We start from the raw sequence: 17,990 nt of genomic DNA, 5'->3' as shown, positions 1-17,990 counted from the left end.
CACCAACCCTCTCCTTCACGAACCATGAAGCTCCTCTGAGGTCTTCCTTGTTTCCGCCTGCCTGGCAGCAGGTAAAATACCTGTTGGTGATGTAAAGTGGGCAGGTACTAAATAGGGTCACCTAACCAGCTGGGCGACATTGCTAGATGAAATCAAAAAGACCAAATCATCTGCAAAAGCAGGACAAGATGCTGCCGTAGCTGTGAGTCTGTGACCTCACCTCCTCCCGTGGGAGCAGCAGGTCACAAAAAATGCAAAGTGAATGTAAGCAGATTGTGAAAGCAGTTTGGGGAGGACTGGAAATCTGGGCTGGGGAAAGTTTCTCATCTTGAATCTGGAGATAAAAAACATATTTGCCCTGTTTAGAGCTCCTTTACAGGTTGTTTTGGTGAAATGTCCCTTTAGGGTTCCTGTCCCCGTTTTTCCCTGACTTCAGCCGCACATCATCTGCTCAGCGTTAGCTCTGTGTGTACATCCATGTAAGCCTGTGTTCTCCAGGTGTCACTCTGCTAGACCTCACTTTGATCAGACTGAAACGAGACGGGATTGAACGGTCGGTCTGAGAGGCGCTGCGTGACGGCGACAGGTGGTTAACTTCGGCTCATAAACAGGAAACAGCAGGAAAAGGTTAAACTTATCTGCATGTTATGAATGAAGCAGATCAAAGTACTGCTGAGGCTTCACTTTAAGTCCATTTACTGACAGCGGCTTACATTCGGTGTTGTAAAGATCACTCAAAAGCTGCAGTACCCAAACACATTTTGAGGTACTCTGAGTACTTCCATACGATGCTACTTGATGCTGCGTTTTGCTACATGTGAGGGAGAACGCCTTTGAAATGAAGTCTTTACTTTTTTCCTGTTTTCTTCCTGTTCTTCTTTCAGGGTACTTCCTGTTTTATTTAAGGTTACGTTCTTGGTTTTCTTTATTTTTACTTCCTGCCTTTGTTGTTTTCCTGCCCTTATCACCATCAGGATGAGTTCACCTGTGCCCTTCAGTCCCAGGTGTGTACTTGGCCTCAGACTTGCTCTGGTTGGCTGCTGAGTCTTTGTAGTTGTTTTCCTCTTATTGTACTGCACGATAGGCTTTGTGTATTTGTTTGTTAAAACTAGGGATTGCAGCACTGGGAAGCAGAAGCACTGCCCAGTACACCCCAGTTAGATGGAGGTAGAGAGGGCAGGAGATGGGCAGTAATCCGATGAACTTTTTTCAAGTAACGAGTAAAGTAAGGGATTATTATTGCAAAAACAGTAATTAGATTACGTTACTTTCCCGTAGGAACGCTGTGTTACTGCGTTACTAAAACCGTGATTTTTTGCGAGAATGTCTCACGACAGTGACGTCAGCGAGTGCGACGTTCGTGACAACAGCTGTGTGCAGATCAACAATGGATCACATATCGAGTGCAGAGAGAGTATGAGCGTGCAGCGTTTAAAGCGTGGAAGTACTGACCTTACTTTGAGTTTGATTCCATAAAAAGTGACAAAAACATGAGTGTCCGCTGTGCGTGGGAAGAAAACTTCTTTTTACAGAAAAAACCCCTAAACTTCCAACAAGCACCGAGTAGCTGCGACGTAATGGGAAACTCACAGAGAAACTCGCGGATTCTTCCACTGACCGCGGCACACCTGCACCAGGGTAACCCTCCGCCTGCCCCACTCCTGCTTTACAGGTGAAAATAGAGCAACAGGACCGCTGAGTCTTTGACTTTATTTATTTTCTGCTGTGTTTTACTTGCATCTATTTGAAAGACTGAGTGTAAACACACAAAATATTTTATTTTATGAGCTGGAATGTGCAGAAAATAGGTTTAAATGTTAAACTAATTTCTTCCAGTCAGAGAATGTTGCAGATAATTAAATGTTTGCTTGATGCATAAAGTTAAAAGATTAAAACTAATAAAACAAGTTTAAAAAAGAGACTTTTCCATTTGATTACATTTTGTATGATGGATTATGCAGAAAAAGTAGAATTGGGCTGAAAGATCTATCACTATATCACCTATTCAGGTTGTAAATCGGGTTTTTAAAAAGTAACTAAGTAACTAAGTAATTAATTACTTTTGAAAATAAGTAATCAGTAAAGTAATGGGATTACTTTTGGGGGGAAGTAATCAGTAATTAGTTACTGATTACTTTTTTCAAGTAACTTGACCAACACTGGAGAGGGCAAGGACCTTAAAAGTTCTCAGGACACACATCAGCCCTACCTGGTCTCGACGTTCACAGGGACGACTGAGGAAACGTGGAACTCCTACAGATGTACAGCTGAGAGCGTCTCTCATCCAGTCTGAGCGTAGCCTGAAAGCTGGTGTGTTCAGGAAGCATCCACTGAAAAACTGCATGGTTCACCCCAGCAGCAGCCTTCCTGTCACTACAGGACATTTACACCACCCGGGTCATCGGCAGGGCCCACAGCGTCACCATTGGCAGCACACACTGCTAGCTCAGCCTGCTCAAAGGAGGCTAACGCATAGCACATCAGACTGAGCGGGGACAGCTAGCACTGCCCTCCTCCCCCTCCATCACTCCTGTGCATCAGTACTTCAGCATTAGTATAATGTTCTGCTGCTCTGCCTCATCTGTGCAGGTCTGCTTACAGTATTTGCAAGAGGCAGAAGTACTCCAGCTTTAAGACACTTTTATTTTGTATGTTAGTTTTTTTTACTTTGCATGTGACAATAAACTGCATCTTCATTTCATTTAACAAAATCAACCAAAATGAGGACACGGAGAACTCGAGCACTTTAAAAGCCTTCCTGGCTCCCTGACACACGCTCTGCTCCCACTCCAGAGGTTTCTGGGACTTGAACCCAAACAGGCCACTCTGCTTTCATGTGTGCTGCTCACATCGGCAGCTCTTCCAGTGCCCCCTTCAGGGCTCGTCCAGGTTTCTGCGAGGAGCAAATTGAGAACATCCTCTCTGTGGCGAGCGAGCAAGTAGTTTACAGGTTGCAGGTGGGCCAAACAATGTGATACGGATCACTGCGAGAGTCTGTTTATTCCTTTCTTCATCGCTCACAGGAAAAGGGAGGCGGAGGCCCGGCTGAGTCAGTGAAGTCCTCGGATAAAGAAGAAGAAAGAGAGAGCGGTAACATGGAAAGTGTGACAGGTCTGGATATGGTGGGTGAACGGTAAAGCTTTCGTGGTGACCCTCGCAGAGAGCACTGAGCTTTTCTGTGGGAAACAAAAGTCAGAGGTAAAAACAAAACGTACAATCAGATGACCACATTTACGTCAGCCTGCGTTGTTGTTCGGGGGGAACATCTTAGTTATTGAGCGGACATTATGACTGACTCGTTTCCTGGAAAATGTCTGAGGTGGCTGTTGTGTGTCAAAAGGAGTTTGTTTGGTCGTTGCCATCGTCGAGCCGTTCAGCCGTCACATTCAGAAAGGCGCTCTGCAAATTTTACTCGGTCGTTTAAAAAGCTATGACGGGCTGAGAGGTCGACTCACGGCAAAGAGACAACGTAGTCCAAGACATCGTCTACAGCAGAGCCGACCACATCTGAGATCGTTTTATCTGTCAAAAAAAGAAGAAGAAGCTGTAACGCAGACTTTTTACAGCAGCACTGACTTTCAACGTGCTTTAGACTGAAAGGTGAAGAACCTACACCAACAAGAATGGAAAAACAACTCCAACAATAACACGATTTATGACCTGTGAGCATGATTTGGCGATGGCGGGGTGGAAGAAACCTCCAACCGAATCAAGTGCCGGAGCTTTCGAACGGTAGAAGTCACGTCAGCGGTGGTCAGAACGTGGGCTGGTCACACGGTCAAGAGCAAGTGGTCGATTGAAATGTGTGACAGAGAGACAGAAGCCGGTTTCTTCATAGTTGGCTGCCAATAAATGCACTGATCAATATTAGTGTTTATATCATAGTAAAGTATGTGCAGTTAAATCTTTGTGTATGTGTGAGTGAAATATTCAAAGATCATTATTAACGGTGACGCTTACCTACTACTTTGTCTTAATTGTGATTTCAGTAATCCCACCATAACTCACACTGAAAGTCATCTTTGTTTTAAGACTTTCGGAGGCCTGAAGGAGACACACAGGTGAGTGTCAGGGATGTCACCTGAATGGCAGATTGACTCAGAGCAGCATAACTAAGGGAGGATTCAGGGTCACCTGGTCCAGCCCTAACTATATGCTTTAGCAAAAAGGAAAGTTTGAAGCCTGATCTTGAAAGTAGAGATAGTGTCTGTCTCCTGAATCCAAACTGGAAGCTGGTTCCACAGAAGAGGGGCCTGAAAACTGAAGGCTCTGCCTCCCATTCTACTTTTAAATACTCTAGGAACAACAAGTAGGCCTGCAGAGCGAGAGCAAAGCGCTCTAATAGGGTGAGCACTTATAGTTTCTTCTTCTCTTTTTAATATTGTGATTTGGAGCTTGCCTTTCACACTCATGCTGCGTCTTCACTCTGAACATTTATGAAACCAAACATGTGCAAACAACACCTGTCCTGAACATCCTGCCTGACAGACCTTGAATACAGTTTATGACACCCATTTGCTCTTCACGTCTCTCTGCTCGCTGGCCAGACGATCGACAGTCCAGCTGTTAGTTTCTCAGATATTTCAGTCTGAGTGGGCTGAGTGATTTCAGGGGAGACACGAGAAAACAGGGCCTTCAGTAGCCTTTCCTTCATCCCTGCCTCTTTTCCACCTTTGATTTGGGGACTTTTCACTTTTATTGGACAGTTTAGCAAAGAAGAGAGAGCGGACCCTCAGTTTAGGATTCCTAGAGAGTGTGGATAATTTTGGTTTCTGTTTTTACTTCATATGATAAATTTCTTTTCTGTAAGCTTCGGTTTCCCTGTGTGCTCTTCCTCATCCTCATCCTCATCTCATTTCTGTGTTAATCACATCTGTTTATCTTCACATCTGTATTAATATCTTGTTACTTTCCTACTTTGAAGGTTAGTTTTCCTTCATGCCGTGTGTTAGGTTGGCTGGACTATTTATACACTGGAGGCTGATCAGCCAGTTCTGTCTCCTCTCCTCCATCGTACAGTCGTTCCTCTTTTGAAGTTTTTTTTCCCGTTTTTTAAATGAAGTTTGCTCTTTGGTTTGCTCAGAGTTTTCACTCTGAATATGGATCCAGCTTTAAATGGAGCTGTGACGGGTTAGTATGCTTTGATTTGTATATTTAGAAAAAAGAGAAGAGTTAACTGTGTCTGTATGTTTGAACAGGTTTAGTGTTAAATGAGAAACGTGGAGAATCGTTTGAAAGAAGGTCAGAGGTCACTGCTCTGTCTCGTGAAAGCTGATTTTGGTGTTTTCCTCAACATTAATAAAGAAAATGAGTAAAGCTCGCATCCACGATTGCTTTGGAGATCAGCGATTAACGTCAGACTGTCATCAGTAACTCCATTTTCTGCAGAAATATTATAACATGAAGCTGATTTTGAAGTTTCTCTCCATAGCTCCTTTCCTTCGACTCACCTGTGTGACCTCCTCCCCTCGCCCCCTCTCCAGCTGCCCCCTCTGTTTTCGGCACATGGCCCTTGTATTACCTGGCATGTGAATGTGGCCGTTTATTTTCACAGGGATATGTTTTCTGGCGATCTCTGCCAGAGACAATATTATGCTGGAAATATACAGGTATTAACTGTTAAGATTTCAGATGGTCAAATAAACCGGGGGCTCTGCGTGGCTCAACAGAGGCCAGATTGTGTGTGAACAGCCTGCTGCTAATGAAACGCACGGGGGAGGGGGGGCTGCTCAATCACTAATAATTACTGCTCCCTCCCTCCTTGCATCCATCCGTCTATCCATCCTTCCATCGCTCAGTCCAGGTGATTTCCACCCGCCCCTCTCATTCATCTTCCCTGCCTTTGATTTCAATGTGACATTCATTTCACGCTCATTTCCTCGCAGACCCTCACTCGGCTTTTCAAGGCCGGCCTTTCATTCGCGGCTCGGAGCCACTAAACACTCTCTCGTGCGCTGACCTTTGGCGGTCGAGGAGCTGTGGAGACAAACAGCGCTCAGCACGACGTAAATGATGATGGATCTGTTCTGGCAAGCTTCGGGCTCGAGTTACGCGGCAGTTACCGGCAGCGGTTTTCCTCTGAGGGCGCAGATCTGTTATTACACACAGACACTTAATGACTCTCAGGGGGTCGAGCACAAGGCGAGATCAATTGTTGAGCCGTTAGTTAGGAGTTAATTACTGCCTCGGGCAAAGAATTATTCAAAAGCAGATATCACACAAGTATTAACGCAAATAGCAAATATGGTGGCAGGAAGTGATTCACAACGGGGGGGGGGGTTACTTCGTGTTGACCATGCTTGTGCTGTTGGAACACAATTATCTGACCAATAATATGCTGCTGTGTGCGTCAGGCCGGCCAAGGAGTCTGAGCTCCAATGCTGATGAGTGAAATTCTGAGATTTTAATTGGTTGTTCTGAGCACTAATAAGCAAGTAGCACTAACACGTTTGGTCACTTCTGGTTCCAAGAAACAACTTGTTGGGCTTCAAAGCAGAGCTTCACTAACCACCGTGAGTGGGGCCACAGCAGCGACACCCATCTTTAATGTACAGTCTATGCTTCAGACACATTTTCAGTGTAACTGCTGGAGTGTCCTTGGGCAAGACACTTTCTCTGAGTGTGGCTGTTAGTAGCTGTGTAAAGCGCTCTGTGTGCTCAAGCAGTCGTGCAGAGCATTAATGAATCTACAACAATATCTGATGACGCACAGGTCTGCCCCAAATTAGATGAAAAAAACCAGCAAAGTGTTTGAACACGTCTTCAAGTTTCCAGCACAGCATGCTTGCACAGCGCTGCCCGACCTCCCAACAACTGATTCACACTCCGTCGTGCTACAAACAAACATCGCTGCCTGCTCCAGTAAGAGAATTAAGAGCTAAGGTCCAGTGACTTCAATTGTTCTCTATTTAACTAAACAGGTTCTTTTGTAAAACTAGGGAGATGGAAACAAGCTGTGGGAGGCCCCTCTGAGGCTGACTGCAGGAGCGCAGCGCCATCTGCAGGCACAGATCTGCAAAATAAAGAGTCAAACCCTGAAGACTGAACCTTCTGTAAACATTTAACTCATTTTAAGTGAGATCTTGTTTGGATTGGAGAACTTAACTGTAAATACAATAATGTCAGAAATATGAACACAAATGCAAAAATATCAAATATTCTAAATGTTAATAAAATATAATTAGGCACAAAAAAGAATGAGAAATGCAAATAAAACATTTTTAAAGTTCAAAGACTGAAAGGAAAAACTCCAATAAAGGAAAAAAATAAAACTGATAAAACAAGTATGCATGTACACAACAATGCAGAGGATCCCAGGCATGAACACGGCGCCCTGTGAGGGTTAAACCTCTGTTTGCAAGGAGAGGCCGGTTCACTCGATCCTGTCCTCAAACTTATGAAGCCAAATATTCATCTGAGTGACTCAACTTTGAAAACCTTTGAGCCATTCTGTGGTCTTTTTTATGATGCACTCAGAGCTCCTGAAAATAAAGAAGGGTTTTTCTTTTTAGTCTTATCAGTATGCAGAACTTCCGGTTTACCCTTTGTTCAGGTGCTAAGAAGCTGATTTTCTCCAGCTGCTTTCATGTGGCAGGTACGTCGTAGAAGACTCGGGTCTGTGGTGCATGATGAGCTGAAAGCTAAACCGCAGTCAGGAGGAGTACATCAGAATTTTGTGTACGACCAGGACTGCTGAGAGACTTGATGATGAAGATGCTGCAGGGCTGCATGATGCTTCAGATGACTGTTCTCTTCTGCATGAAGCTGTCTTCTCCCCTCCACACCTGACACTGAGAGCTGACTGGTGCTTTGAACTTCTTTTTTTAAATCATGTTAATGTGAAACTAAGTTGGTGCCTCATCCTGAGCACATTGCTCCAGGTACACTGAGGACATCAGTGCACTTTCACTGGCTGTGGAAGTTACATCATGCAACAGTTGGCGGCCATCAGAGATTTTATTGGTACTTTGGTTTGGTTTTAACTTCGACAGCATGATGCTGCCTATGACATCACGTAAAAGCACAAGCTGTTAGCAGCTTAAAACACCACCTTAACTGTTGATGGTGTTTCTTTTATTCGTTGCTTTTCTTCTTTCTTTCTTTTATTTTTGGTTGTAAATCCAGTGTGCGCTCTTTCTGTGTGGAGTTTGGCTCCAAACACATCCATGTTAGGTTAATTGGTCATTTTAAATGGATCGAGGTGTGAAAGTTGGTCTGCCTCGTTGTGTTACCTCTGATCCAACCTGTCGACCTGTCCAGGTTGCACCCCGCTTCTCGTCCTATGACAGCTGGGATAGGCTCGATGGTCGAGCAGATCATGGCTCCATCTCTCCTCCAGCCTCCAGGAACCTGAGAAGGCTCGGATATGTTCCATCTGAGGAACCACCTCAGTCCTGAACGTGAAATGTTTTTTCATGCAACTCATGAACTGTTGTATTCAATTGTGACCAGCAGGTGGTGCCAAAGCCTCAGTAAAACATCCGCCCTGCGGCCTTTAACTTTCTCATTACACAATACTGAAAAATCTCCACTGAAGACTCCAGAGTGCACAGCTGCTGAACAGCTGCTCATCATTTGTGGTTTTCGCAAGAAGTGAAAGCACAGATTCTTGAGTTTTCCAAGTCTGAATATACATTTTATGGCCCATAAATTATGTAAAGAACTTATGACAGAAGTTCCTTTAAAATCTGAGCCACCGCTCAGACTCTTCCCTTCGCCTTTGTGCGGATTTTATCCGCAGTTGACTTTTATGAGAAGTCTTTATTCAGAGAATTTACCCAACCTGCTTTTTTCACTGATGTTTTAAAGCTGTTGACTTGATGAGTCGTATCATCAGCTTTTAGTGTCTTTTAAACATTTTTCTTCCAGTCTGTCAAGCAGACAGACGTCATTTATACCGTGTATATATATTTAGTTTTAGTATGTTACTAAAAAGTCTTCTGATTATTCAATATTGATTTCTGCCCAGCGGTGTAAAGTTCTCCATCACCTTCTAAGATCACACCAGTAATGCACAAGTCAGCACCAGAGTGCTCCAAAATATTTTTAAATCACTTTTTTAAGAGATAATTGTGTTTCTGGTAATTTTCACTACAAATATTAATCTCAGTGAAATTCAGGCAGTAAACTGGCCTCCAAAGCCAAAACACGTAACTAAACATTCTGATTGAAATTGTAATTATATAAATTATATCATTAACTCACACTATAAACAAAATCCATAAAATAAAATGGAAGCTAAAAATAGACGTAAAAGTTAAAATCCAATAAGCCTTTTTGTGCTAGTGGTTAGCGTTAGCTAAGGCTAATTTTAGACATGTCCTTTAATAAAAATGAAATACTTTTGATATCTGGTTATCTTAGTGACTGGAGATGTTAAAGATATAATATCAGTCATTATTATATAATTATGTATAATTAAAACACTAATGGTGTTACTGGAAGGAACGTTTAAACAGAATTTAAACATATTTCCTGTTTCACATTAGCCTATTAGCATGTTAGCATGCTAAGTTTAGCATTTAAAAGGATAATAATGAGGATCTGATGTTTTAATGTGACAATTTTATAGGTTGAATCAAAGAGAAGTTGTGACTTTATGGGGCTGCAGTGAAATTGTTGTTATTTTTTGTGACTGAAGTTTTTAAAGGTTAACGTTTGATCATTAACCTGATAAAGTCTTTGGTCGTTATTATGAGGAACCCCTTACGATTAACTAAGTCTCACTTCTTTGTCGCACATTCTCTTTATGGGCATATAAGTCCACCCCCCTGCTGAATTAATGTGTTTCACTTCCTTTTTTTAATACCAGGCCTGTAGAACTTGCTTGTGACTTAGTGGTTTTCGGCATGTGACCTTTGGGGCTTCCCTTATCATGGTTAATTACAGCTGGCTTTGTCTTTCACTTCTCATCTCTCTGATATCATGGAAGCTTTCTAAATGTCAGATGTGCGTGAGGGCAGGTTCACTCGGACTTGCCTTCAGTCCTTTGAACAGTTTCCTCCTTCACGTGCTGGACTTCACTGAAGAATTCGGTTTTTCCATTTTTGTCATTTGGATTTTCAGTTTTGCAAATCATGTATGAAAAAACAATCCATACCTTGGTTACAACTGGTTAGGTTCAGGTGATAAAGGCAGGGTTTTGTTTTGAGTTTTGAATTCCTCTTTGGAAGTCATTATTATTCATATTAGGTTTCCTTGTCCTTGTGAGGTGGTGTTTTATTTCTTGAACTTGAGCTCTCGCTCTGCAGGCCTACTTGTTGTTCCTAGAGTATTTAACAGTAGAATGGGAGGCAGAGCCTTCAGTTTCAGGCCCCTCTTCTGTGGAACCAGCTTCCAGTTTGGATCCAGGAGACAGACACTATCTCTACTTTCAAGATTAGGCTTCAAACTTTCCTTTTTGCTAAAGCATTAAGTGTAGTTTGCTGGGGGATTCCCATGATGCCCTGGTGTTTCTTCTTCGCTCACCTTTTTCACTCACTATGTGTTTATGCACGATCTGATATCAGATCGTCCATGTGTTTATACACCCGTCCTCCTCCCTTCACCCCAACTGCTCGGGGTGGATGGCCGCCCCTCCCTGAGCCTGGTTCTGCTGGAGGCTTCTTTCCGTTAAAAGGGAGTTTTACAGTATAAATTGCTCTGAGATGACTGTTGTTGTGATTTAGCACTATATAAATAAAACTGAATTGAAGTCCTGAGTTTTGCTTCCTGTTTGGATTCCTTTATTGTAGTGTCAGTGTCAGGCTGTGCTCCTCTGTCTTGCTTGTGGTTTGTCTGCGACTTCTTGTTAATCCTCTATCTGATAATCTTTCGTTCTAATTTTTTTTACGGTTAGTCTCTTTTGATGTCGAGGTCTTGTTTCCTTTTTCTCGTCCTTTGTGTTTGTTCGTTCAGCCCTTATGTGAATGTGTGTGTGAATGGGTGGATGACTGGATGTATAAAGTGCTTTGGGGTCCTTAGGGACTAGTAAAGCGCTATATAAATACATGCCATTTACCATTTACCATTTATTGTTGTATTCTTCTGTGGTTCAGCCGAGTTACCGAACTAGACTTTGTTCATTGTGCATCTTCTACATGAGCCAACTAAAGGTCTCGCCTTTTCTTTTACGTTTAGAACTCGGTTAGCTTTAGTGAATAAGATCTGTCCGGTTTGGTTTAGCCTGTGTGAGCCAAAAGCCCGGATTTGTGAAGTCATTTCCTGTTTGAGTTTTTTATCTCTATTTCCACTCAGGCTTCGGTTAATTATAATTCCTACTTTTGTTTCGTTTCCTGCCCTGTTGGTGCCACATCTGTGTTCAGTTAGTGCTCGAAAACACTGGCTGAAAGCTTGACATCATCTTCCTCAAAAAGCTTTCTCAAAAAAACAACAACTCTAAAATGACATCCTGTACTTGTGTACAACTTAGATTAGAGAATAACTTCACAAGGCAACTAATTAAACACAAGGCTGCTACACAAACTGAAGCGTAGCTGGACAGATGTTTTCCACGTAGATCAGAGGCCTGATCAGATCATCGCCTGTCGGAACGTCTAACACGGACTTCCAGACAGCGTTCAGTAACCGCCTCGAGTCGACTCTGAGGTCACGTCTTGATGTCGTCTCAACATTACTTTACATTAGAGTTATTTTTCACCAGCTGATGGCGATTCAGCTTCTAAATGTTTGTCTTGTATAGTATACAAGCTACATATACATATATAGTATAGATACATCCTGCTCCTTACCCATTTTGGCAACTTGAAACATTCCAGCCATATTTTTGTTTTCGGGGTATTTTTTTCTTGCGTTGCTGTTCTTGGTTGTCACATTTTCATGTCTTTTCTAAAGGCGCTAACAACGTATGTGCTGCAGACACAAACTGTACCTCCTATGGTACATTATCTGTCACAAAACAGCAACAATGTGCATCATTGAAGAAGACTATTTCACAGTTTGCCTTGAGATGAGGCTGATCACACACGCAGCTCGGGTTGCCATTAATTTCCCCAAATTGCCTTCTTCTGATGATGTCAGCACAGAACAACTAGAAGTCCAGTTGTAAAACTGACAGATTTTAGGACTGTGCAGTCAGCTAATCTAATATCTGATAACTGATAAAGGAAAAATAATCTCTAGTCTGTGTCCCACATGAGCCCTAATCCAAAAAAGAAATGCTAAAACTCCAAGAAGGATGCTTTGGGGTCTTTTACACGGAGACCTATATCATTGTGTGTGGCTGTGTTAACAGAAGCTTGTTGTGTATTATCAGCTGCTTGTGGTCCTGTTGAGCAGGACTTTACCTGCTTTATCTTGTTTATGCAGCTGCTGATCTGATCTGACTGTGAGGTGAGTAAAACCCCAAACCGACAGTTTACCCACAGTCTTAGATAGTTGGATAAAGATATGACTCACACTTTGTAAATGGTTCAATTTTCAAAGACTTATGGGGGATTCATTCACCCATCCATCAATCCTGAGCTGACCCAACGTCACCAAAAGGAAAATCCCACTTCCTGTTTTAGTTAACCCAAACAATGCATCTTTAACAGCGTCTATATTAAAAATTTTCCTCCGTGTCTGCACCTAATATATCCTGATCAAATTTGCATAAATATGAGCAAACAAAGGCAGACAGCTTTCACACATGGCCGGGTTTTCCCAGTTCAGCCTGTCTGTAAATGTGTGTGTGTGTGTGTGTGTGTGTGTGTGTGTGTGTGTGTGTGTGTGTGTGTGTGTGTGTTATCTTTTCTAATCTGGAAATGTGTCTTTCTTTTGTTTCGTCTTTAATTTTGTTCAGTGGGTTAGAACATTTCAAAAACACAAGGAAATCCCCACAACTGATTTCAAACATAAACAACTTCAGGGTAATTTCCAAGAATGAGACTCACACACTCTGATAATCTTGATGTTTTTATTAATATGAAACCTGTTTTATGTCTCATTAACATTCACATCATTTTTTTTTAGCATTTTTAGCTCTATGTGTGCTTCACTTATTGACATGTGGCAAGTTTTTCCATTTCACTGTTGTCTGCATGAAACAGAGAAGCCTTTAAAACAGTTACGCGAGATATAAAATAAAAATAAAATAGAAAATAAATGTTTTTTTGGGTTTTTTTACATTTTAATTTTATCCGGGTTAAAATAATCTAACTAACCATGTGAGCGAAACACAACAAAAACATTTTCAGTTTCTCACTAGTGTGAAGTACATGAGGCCTGAAGGTTACTTTCACACTCGGAGGAGGAATTTTAGATTTAAATTCATAAAGTATCATAAAAAATCACTTCACGACAAGCAAACACACATGAAGCTCAGGCTCTGTTACACACAAAGCTCATCCCCGACACTGCAAACCGGAAGAAAAGTGAAAACGTGTAACGCAACAGGTCATAAAACAACCTCGACACGAAAGGACAACAAGAAAACGGTTAGAAATCCCGGAACCGGTTTCCAAGGATGAAATAGTGAACTCATCTATGCTTTAAGCCTCGAGAGACCCGTGGAAAGAAAGTGAAAGGGGAGGGAGGAAGTTTAGCGGAAGATGTCGTCACTCAGAGATTTCCATGAAGCAGCAGAAAGCCCCTGCTGGCAGCGACGCCCCCTTACTGGAAACAAGCAAAGCTCAACGCTGGATGCGTCTGAATTTCTTTCAAATATGGTTTTGAAAAAGTTTGGAGCACCGGGAAGTGTAAAACACAAATCAGACCTATTGAGTCCCTCAGACCTCAGCACACTGTGTCAGATAAGATGACTCCCTGTGGGTCTCTGTGGTTATACAATGGCTCATTATCAGCTTCTTATCTTGGAATTAATGACGATGAACGACAGCAGCTGTTGATTGAAACCCTCTTTTTGATTGATTCGGCGCACAAGGATTAATCTAGATTGTCTAAATCTCTCGGTGATACCACAGAGATGATAATTACCCCAAATGTTTTACAGATTTACATTAGGAAGCCTTTTTAAATCTCTTGGGGCGGTAACCCTCCGCATCTTTCTTGCAGAGACACTTTCCGATGCTATCAGTGTAGCAGATAAATGGAACAAAAGTGGATAAAAACAACAGGATGTGTGTATTTGTCCCCGCGGAGAAACTAAAAACCCCATTTGCTTCTTGAATTTTGAAAATGGACACCATTCAGATGTGTCCTCTTCAGCGTCTTTGCTCCAGAGTTTCAACCATTTGGTCACTTTTGTGATTTCTGTCTTTGTGACTTTGGGGACGTCAACTTGTGTCATTTTTAACCACAACATAAAACATAAAACACTATAACTGCAATGACGCCGTTATACACTAGTTATCACTAGCTTATCACTAGCGCTATGATTTATAGATGCCCAGCTGATAAATATGAGCCTTTGTCAGCATTCATTGTACCACATGCAGATAGAGTAATCAAACCACCGATTTATCTACGACCCACTTTAGCCACAGACACCCTTTACACAGCTATCTTCAGTAAGGAAAGATCAAACACGAATATGAATACACTTTTTCAGTATTTAAACATGAAAGACAAAAACTGCGCTTACAAATTTAAATTTAAAAAAAGTAATATTCAGGCAGCACGGTGGCACGGTGGTTAGCACTGTTGCCGCACAGCAAGAAGGTCCTGAGTTCAATTCCACCATCAGGCCGGGGTCTTTCTGTGTGGAGTTTGCATGTTCTCCCCGTGTTTGCGTGGGTTCTCTCCGGGTACTCCGGCTTCCTCCCACTGTCCAAAGACATGCAACTTGTGGGTATAGGTTAATTGGATGTGCGAGTGAATGCGAGTGTGAATGGTTGTCTGTCCCTGTGTGTTAGCCCTGCGACAGACTGGCGACCTGTCCAGGGTGTACCCCGCCTTTCGCCCTATGACAGCTGGGATAGGCTCCAGCGCCCCCGCGACCCTGAAAAGGATAAGCGGAAGCGAATGGATGGATGGATGGAAGTAATATTCATTCATCCAGCGCTTATTTTATTTTCCAGTCCCTGTTGTGTTTCTTTAAAAAAAAATGAATATTTATAAATATGTGTAAAAGTAATACACAAAAAAGAACTAAAAGAAAGAAAACAAAGTGAATATTATGTTTTTTACTTATTTATAATTATTTGAGTCATTACGTTTTATTATCACTGTTAATATATTTTTGTTTTTCTCGTTTTAAATATATTTGTACTGAGATTCATGTATTCACTTAAAAATGGCGTTTTAAAAAAAAATAACTGAGGTAAACAATAAAAGAAAAAGTGAAATGGGCGGAGCCAGCGGACAAGCCTAGCCTGTGGAGTGTGCTGATTTCCACACGTCATGCGTACGCTGGCCGATGATTGGTTTACAGACTCAAGTAAAAAAGACCAGACAAGCCGGCGGCTATTCAGTAAGCGCAGCAGCAGCGAACGAAAGAAACTTTACGGGAGAAACGGTGACGGTACCGAGAGGCGGACGGCTGTACTGTGTGTTATTTGCTGGACTATACTGGAACACAGCGGCGGGACACTGAAGACGCTCAGCTCGCTGTTTTTTTAAAGCTACAAATCCCCGTTAAGCTAACGTTTAGGGCGACATTCCCGCTTGTTTTTGTGAACTACCTGGAAGAACAGCCATGCTCACCCTGTGCCTCGTGTTGATGTTATCCACTGCCTCCGTCTTCTCAGAGTCGGTAAGTAGTTTCTCCAGCGAGCAGCTCAACTTCAAAAACTCGTGTATCTCTGTTTCGGGAGCGCTACCTTGCTGAGGTTAGCCCTGTGTTTGTGTGCTGTTAGCGGGAGCCGGAAGGCTGTGATTTACCTGTCCTATCCCTCTGTTTAGCGTACGGAAATGAGAGTTGTTAGCCACTTAGCTTCTCCTGGGATATGGCAGCTATTATCCCGAATGGGGGGGAGGGTCGTCACTTTTCCAGGATGAATCCCACAGACACTTCCCAAAGAGGATCAATCCTGTTTGATCAAAGAGACAGTTTCCCGCCCCCGATAATAATACAGATGCACGCCAGACGCGCTTGTGTCTTTGAACACTTCTCCAGGTTGTTGCCAGTGTGAGCTAATGGGGAAATCTGAGTGCAGACTCCTTTTGGAGCCACTGAGACTTAAATGGTGAATCCATGTGTTGTTGTTAGAACAGAATTTGACTTTAATTAGTAGAATTTGTGTGTTATGAGGAGGCTCGCTGAGCGGAAAGGCACCAAATCCCAGTTTGAGTGAGATCCATGTTACGCCCCTTCCATTCTGATGCTTTCCCATTAACTGTCTATGAATTAGCTGACCAGGGGAGCTGGATGTGTTGCAAGCACGATTAGGTAAGCCCTGCAGCGTAGGTAGATCCACATTTGCTGATGATTCATGTCTACACGTGTTGCAAACGGGATGTATTTGGGTTTAGTTGGGCGATAAAATAATTTTTAAAGTTCCAGAGGCACTGTATTGAAAGTTTTCCTTTCTTGATAGTTAGATTGTTCTAGGCATAAATGTGAGGAGACATTATGCAAAAAAGACAAGTCTTTAATTGTTTTGCCCAAACATGCGTCACATTGCTTCTGTTTTGTTGCTCTGATTAATCATTTTTGGTGTGATTAACATCAACATTGAATGCTTGATGCCACCCACATACAAAAACATGCACCCTGCCCCCCTCCACTCAGGCCAGTTGGTCCATACGAATGGTGAGAATGAGCAAAAAGCAGTAAGAGCTGGTTTAACTGCATGTCTGACATACGGCAGGATTTGTTAAAGGATGCTAATCTCAGAGCAGATTGTTGTCTGTACAATCACACTTTAGTTTGTGCAACACGTCACAACCATTTGCAGACACATTTGTAGGCTGGAGCGGTTCTCTCTAGCATAGAGAGCATAACTGTTATATTTGGGGTTCTGGCTATTCCACCGTTCCACATTTTGGTGTGAGAAGGGGTTGGAACAAAACATGGCAGCCTGATTGGGCCTTACAGTCTGTTACATTCCTCAAAGTATCTTCTCCTCCTCCTCTTCTTCTTTCTTTTGGTCCCCCCTCTGGTATGTGACCTTTGGTGACCTTGACCGGCCCTCTCTGGGATTTTGCACACTTGATGGGGTCTCAATGGGGCCTCGGGGTGACACTCCACTTCTTTAACACAGCTAGCCTAGTGTGGTTACACCTACAGCTTTCCCACCAAAACATTCCCCCTTTCCTTCCTTAAACGAGCTCCAGATATTGACCCCTTTCTCTCCCGCGTGTCCTTTCCTTTAATGCATACTTGGCCTCTGAGCTATCACAATACTTGCCTCCTTGTGGCCTTTCCTCTCTGCCCACGAGGTCATTATTGGTATGTGGGTTTGGCATTCCCTGCTAATCGATAACAATGTTCTTTTACCTGACAATAGAACATGCTCTGAATGCAGAAAAAGGGGTTTTTGAGAGCCACAGGCACGATCGGAATGTTTTTATCACGGGATTGAGTCGGATTTCATATCAACTTGGATGCCAGCAGGAACTTGGTGCCATTTCGCTTTGGTCAGCTTGTCTGTTTTTATCAGTTTGTTCAAGATAGCGTGGCATGCCAAACAAACCCTGTTCTCTGTTCTTTTTATTTTCCATTGACCTCAGCGTTTTCTGCCCATGTATGGTCCTTCGCTGCCCAGCCAAGGGTGAAGGTGGAAAAGATAGGAAAGACCAGCCCAGTGTAATGTTTGTGCTAATGTGCAGGGCGTTTTTCTGAAATGTCAAAAATGTTGAGAGAACTCCAAACACATGCCTTCAATTATGATATGAGACAGAATAAAACAACATCTTGTTGAAGAGGCTGAAAGATGAGCTTGTTTGGCCTTTAATAAGGGTATCGTTCATCTTTATGGAACTAGAAGTCCAGTTTTTATGATTTAATTTAACACGTCCTTGAAGTTGAAATTGTGGTGGTTAATTGGGGTAAGAAAAGTCTTCTTTGCCCCAGAGTTAATCCATGTTGCCCCATCAAACCCTTAGCTTGTTGCCTCCGAAGCCCATTTGTTAGAACTTGTTGGAATGTGACTGGTTTTGCAGTCTCCCCC

The 17,990-nt window shown here is 42.6% G+C and overlaps 1 protein-coding gene across 2 annotated transcripts in view; it reads left to right on the top strand.

The window, feature by feature from the left end:
* Positions 1 to 15,328: 15,328 nt before the first annotated feature.
* sdc4 (syndecan 4) overlaps positions 15,329 to 17,990 on the top strand; it is a 14,885-nt gene continuing 12,223 nt past the window's right edge. The window contains exon 1 of one of the 2 annotated variants that reach the window (XM_005928933.3): positions 15,329 to 15,631. In XM_005928933.3, coding sequence (XP_005928995.1) covers positions 15,575 to 15,631 — 57 coding nt within the window. In that variant the 5' untranslated portion in view covers positions 15,329 to 15,574. The remainder of the gene's footprint in view (positions 15,632 to 17,990) is intronic. The other variant, XM_005928934.3, reaches the window with a different exon arrangement.

Source organism: Haplochromis burtoni, unplaced genomic scaffold (genome assembly GCF_018398535.1).
Source record: "Haplochromis burtoni strain Fernald_Lab_line unplaced genomic scaffold, NCSU_Asbu1 Contig_117, whole genome shotgun sequence".
NCBI lineage: Eukaryota > Metazoa > Chordata > Actinopteri > Cichliformes > Cichlidae > Haplochromis > Haplochromis burtoni.
This window is presented reverse-complemented; position numbering and strand designations above follow the sequence as displayed.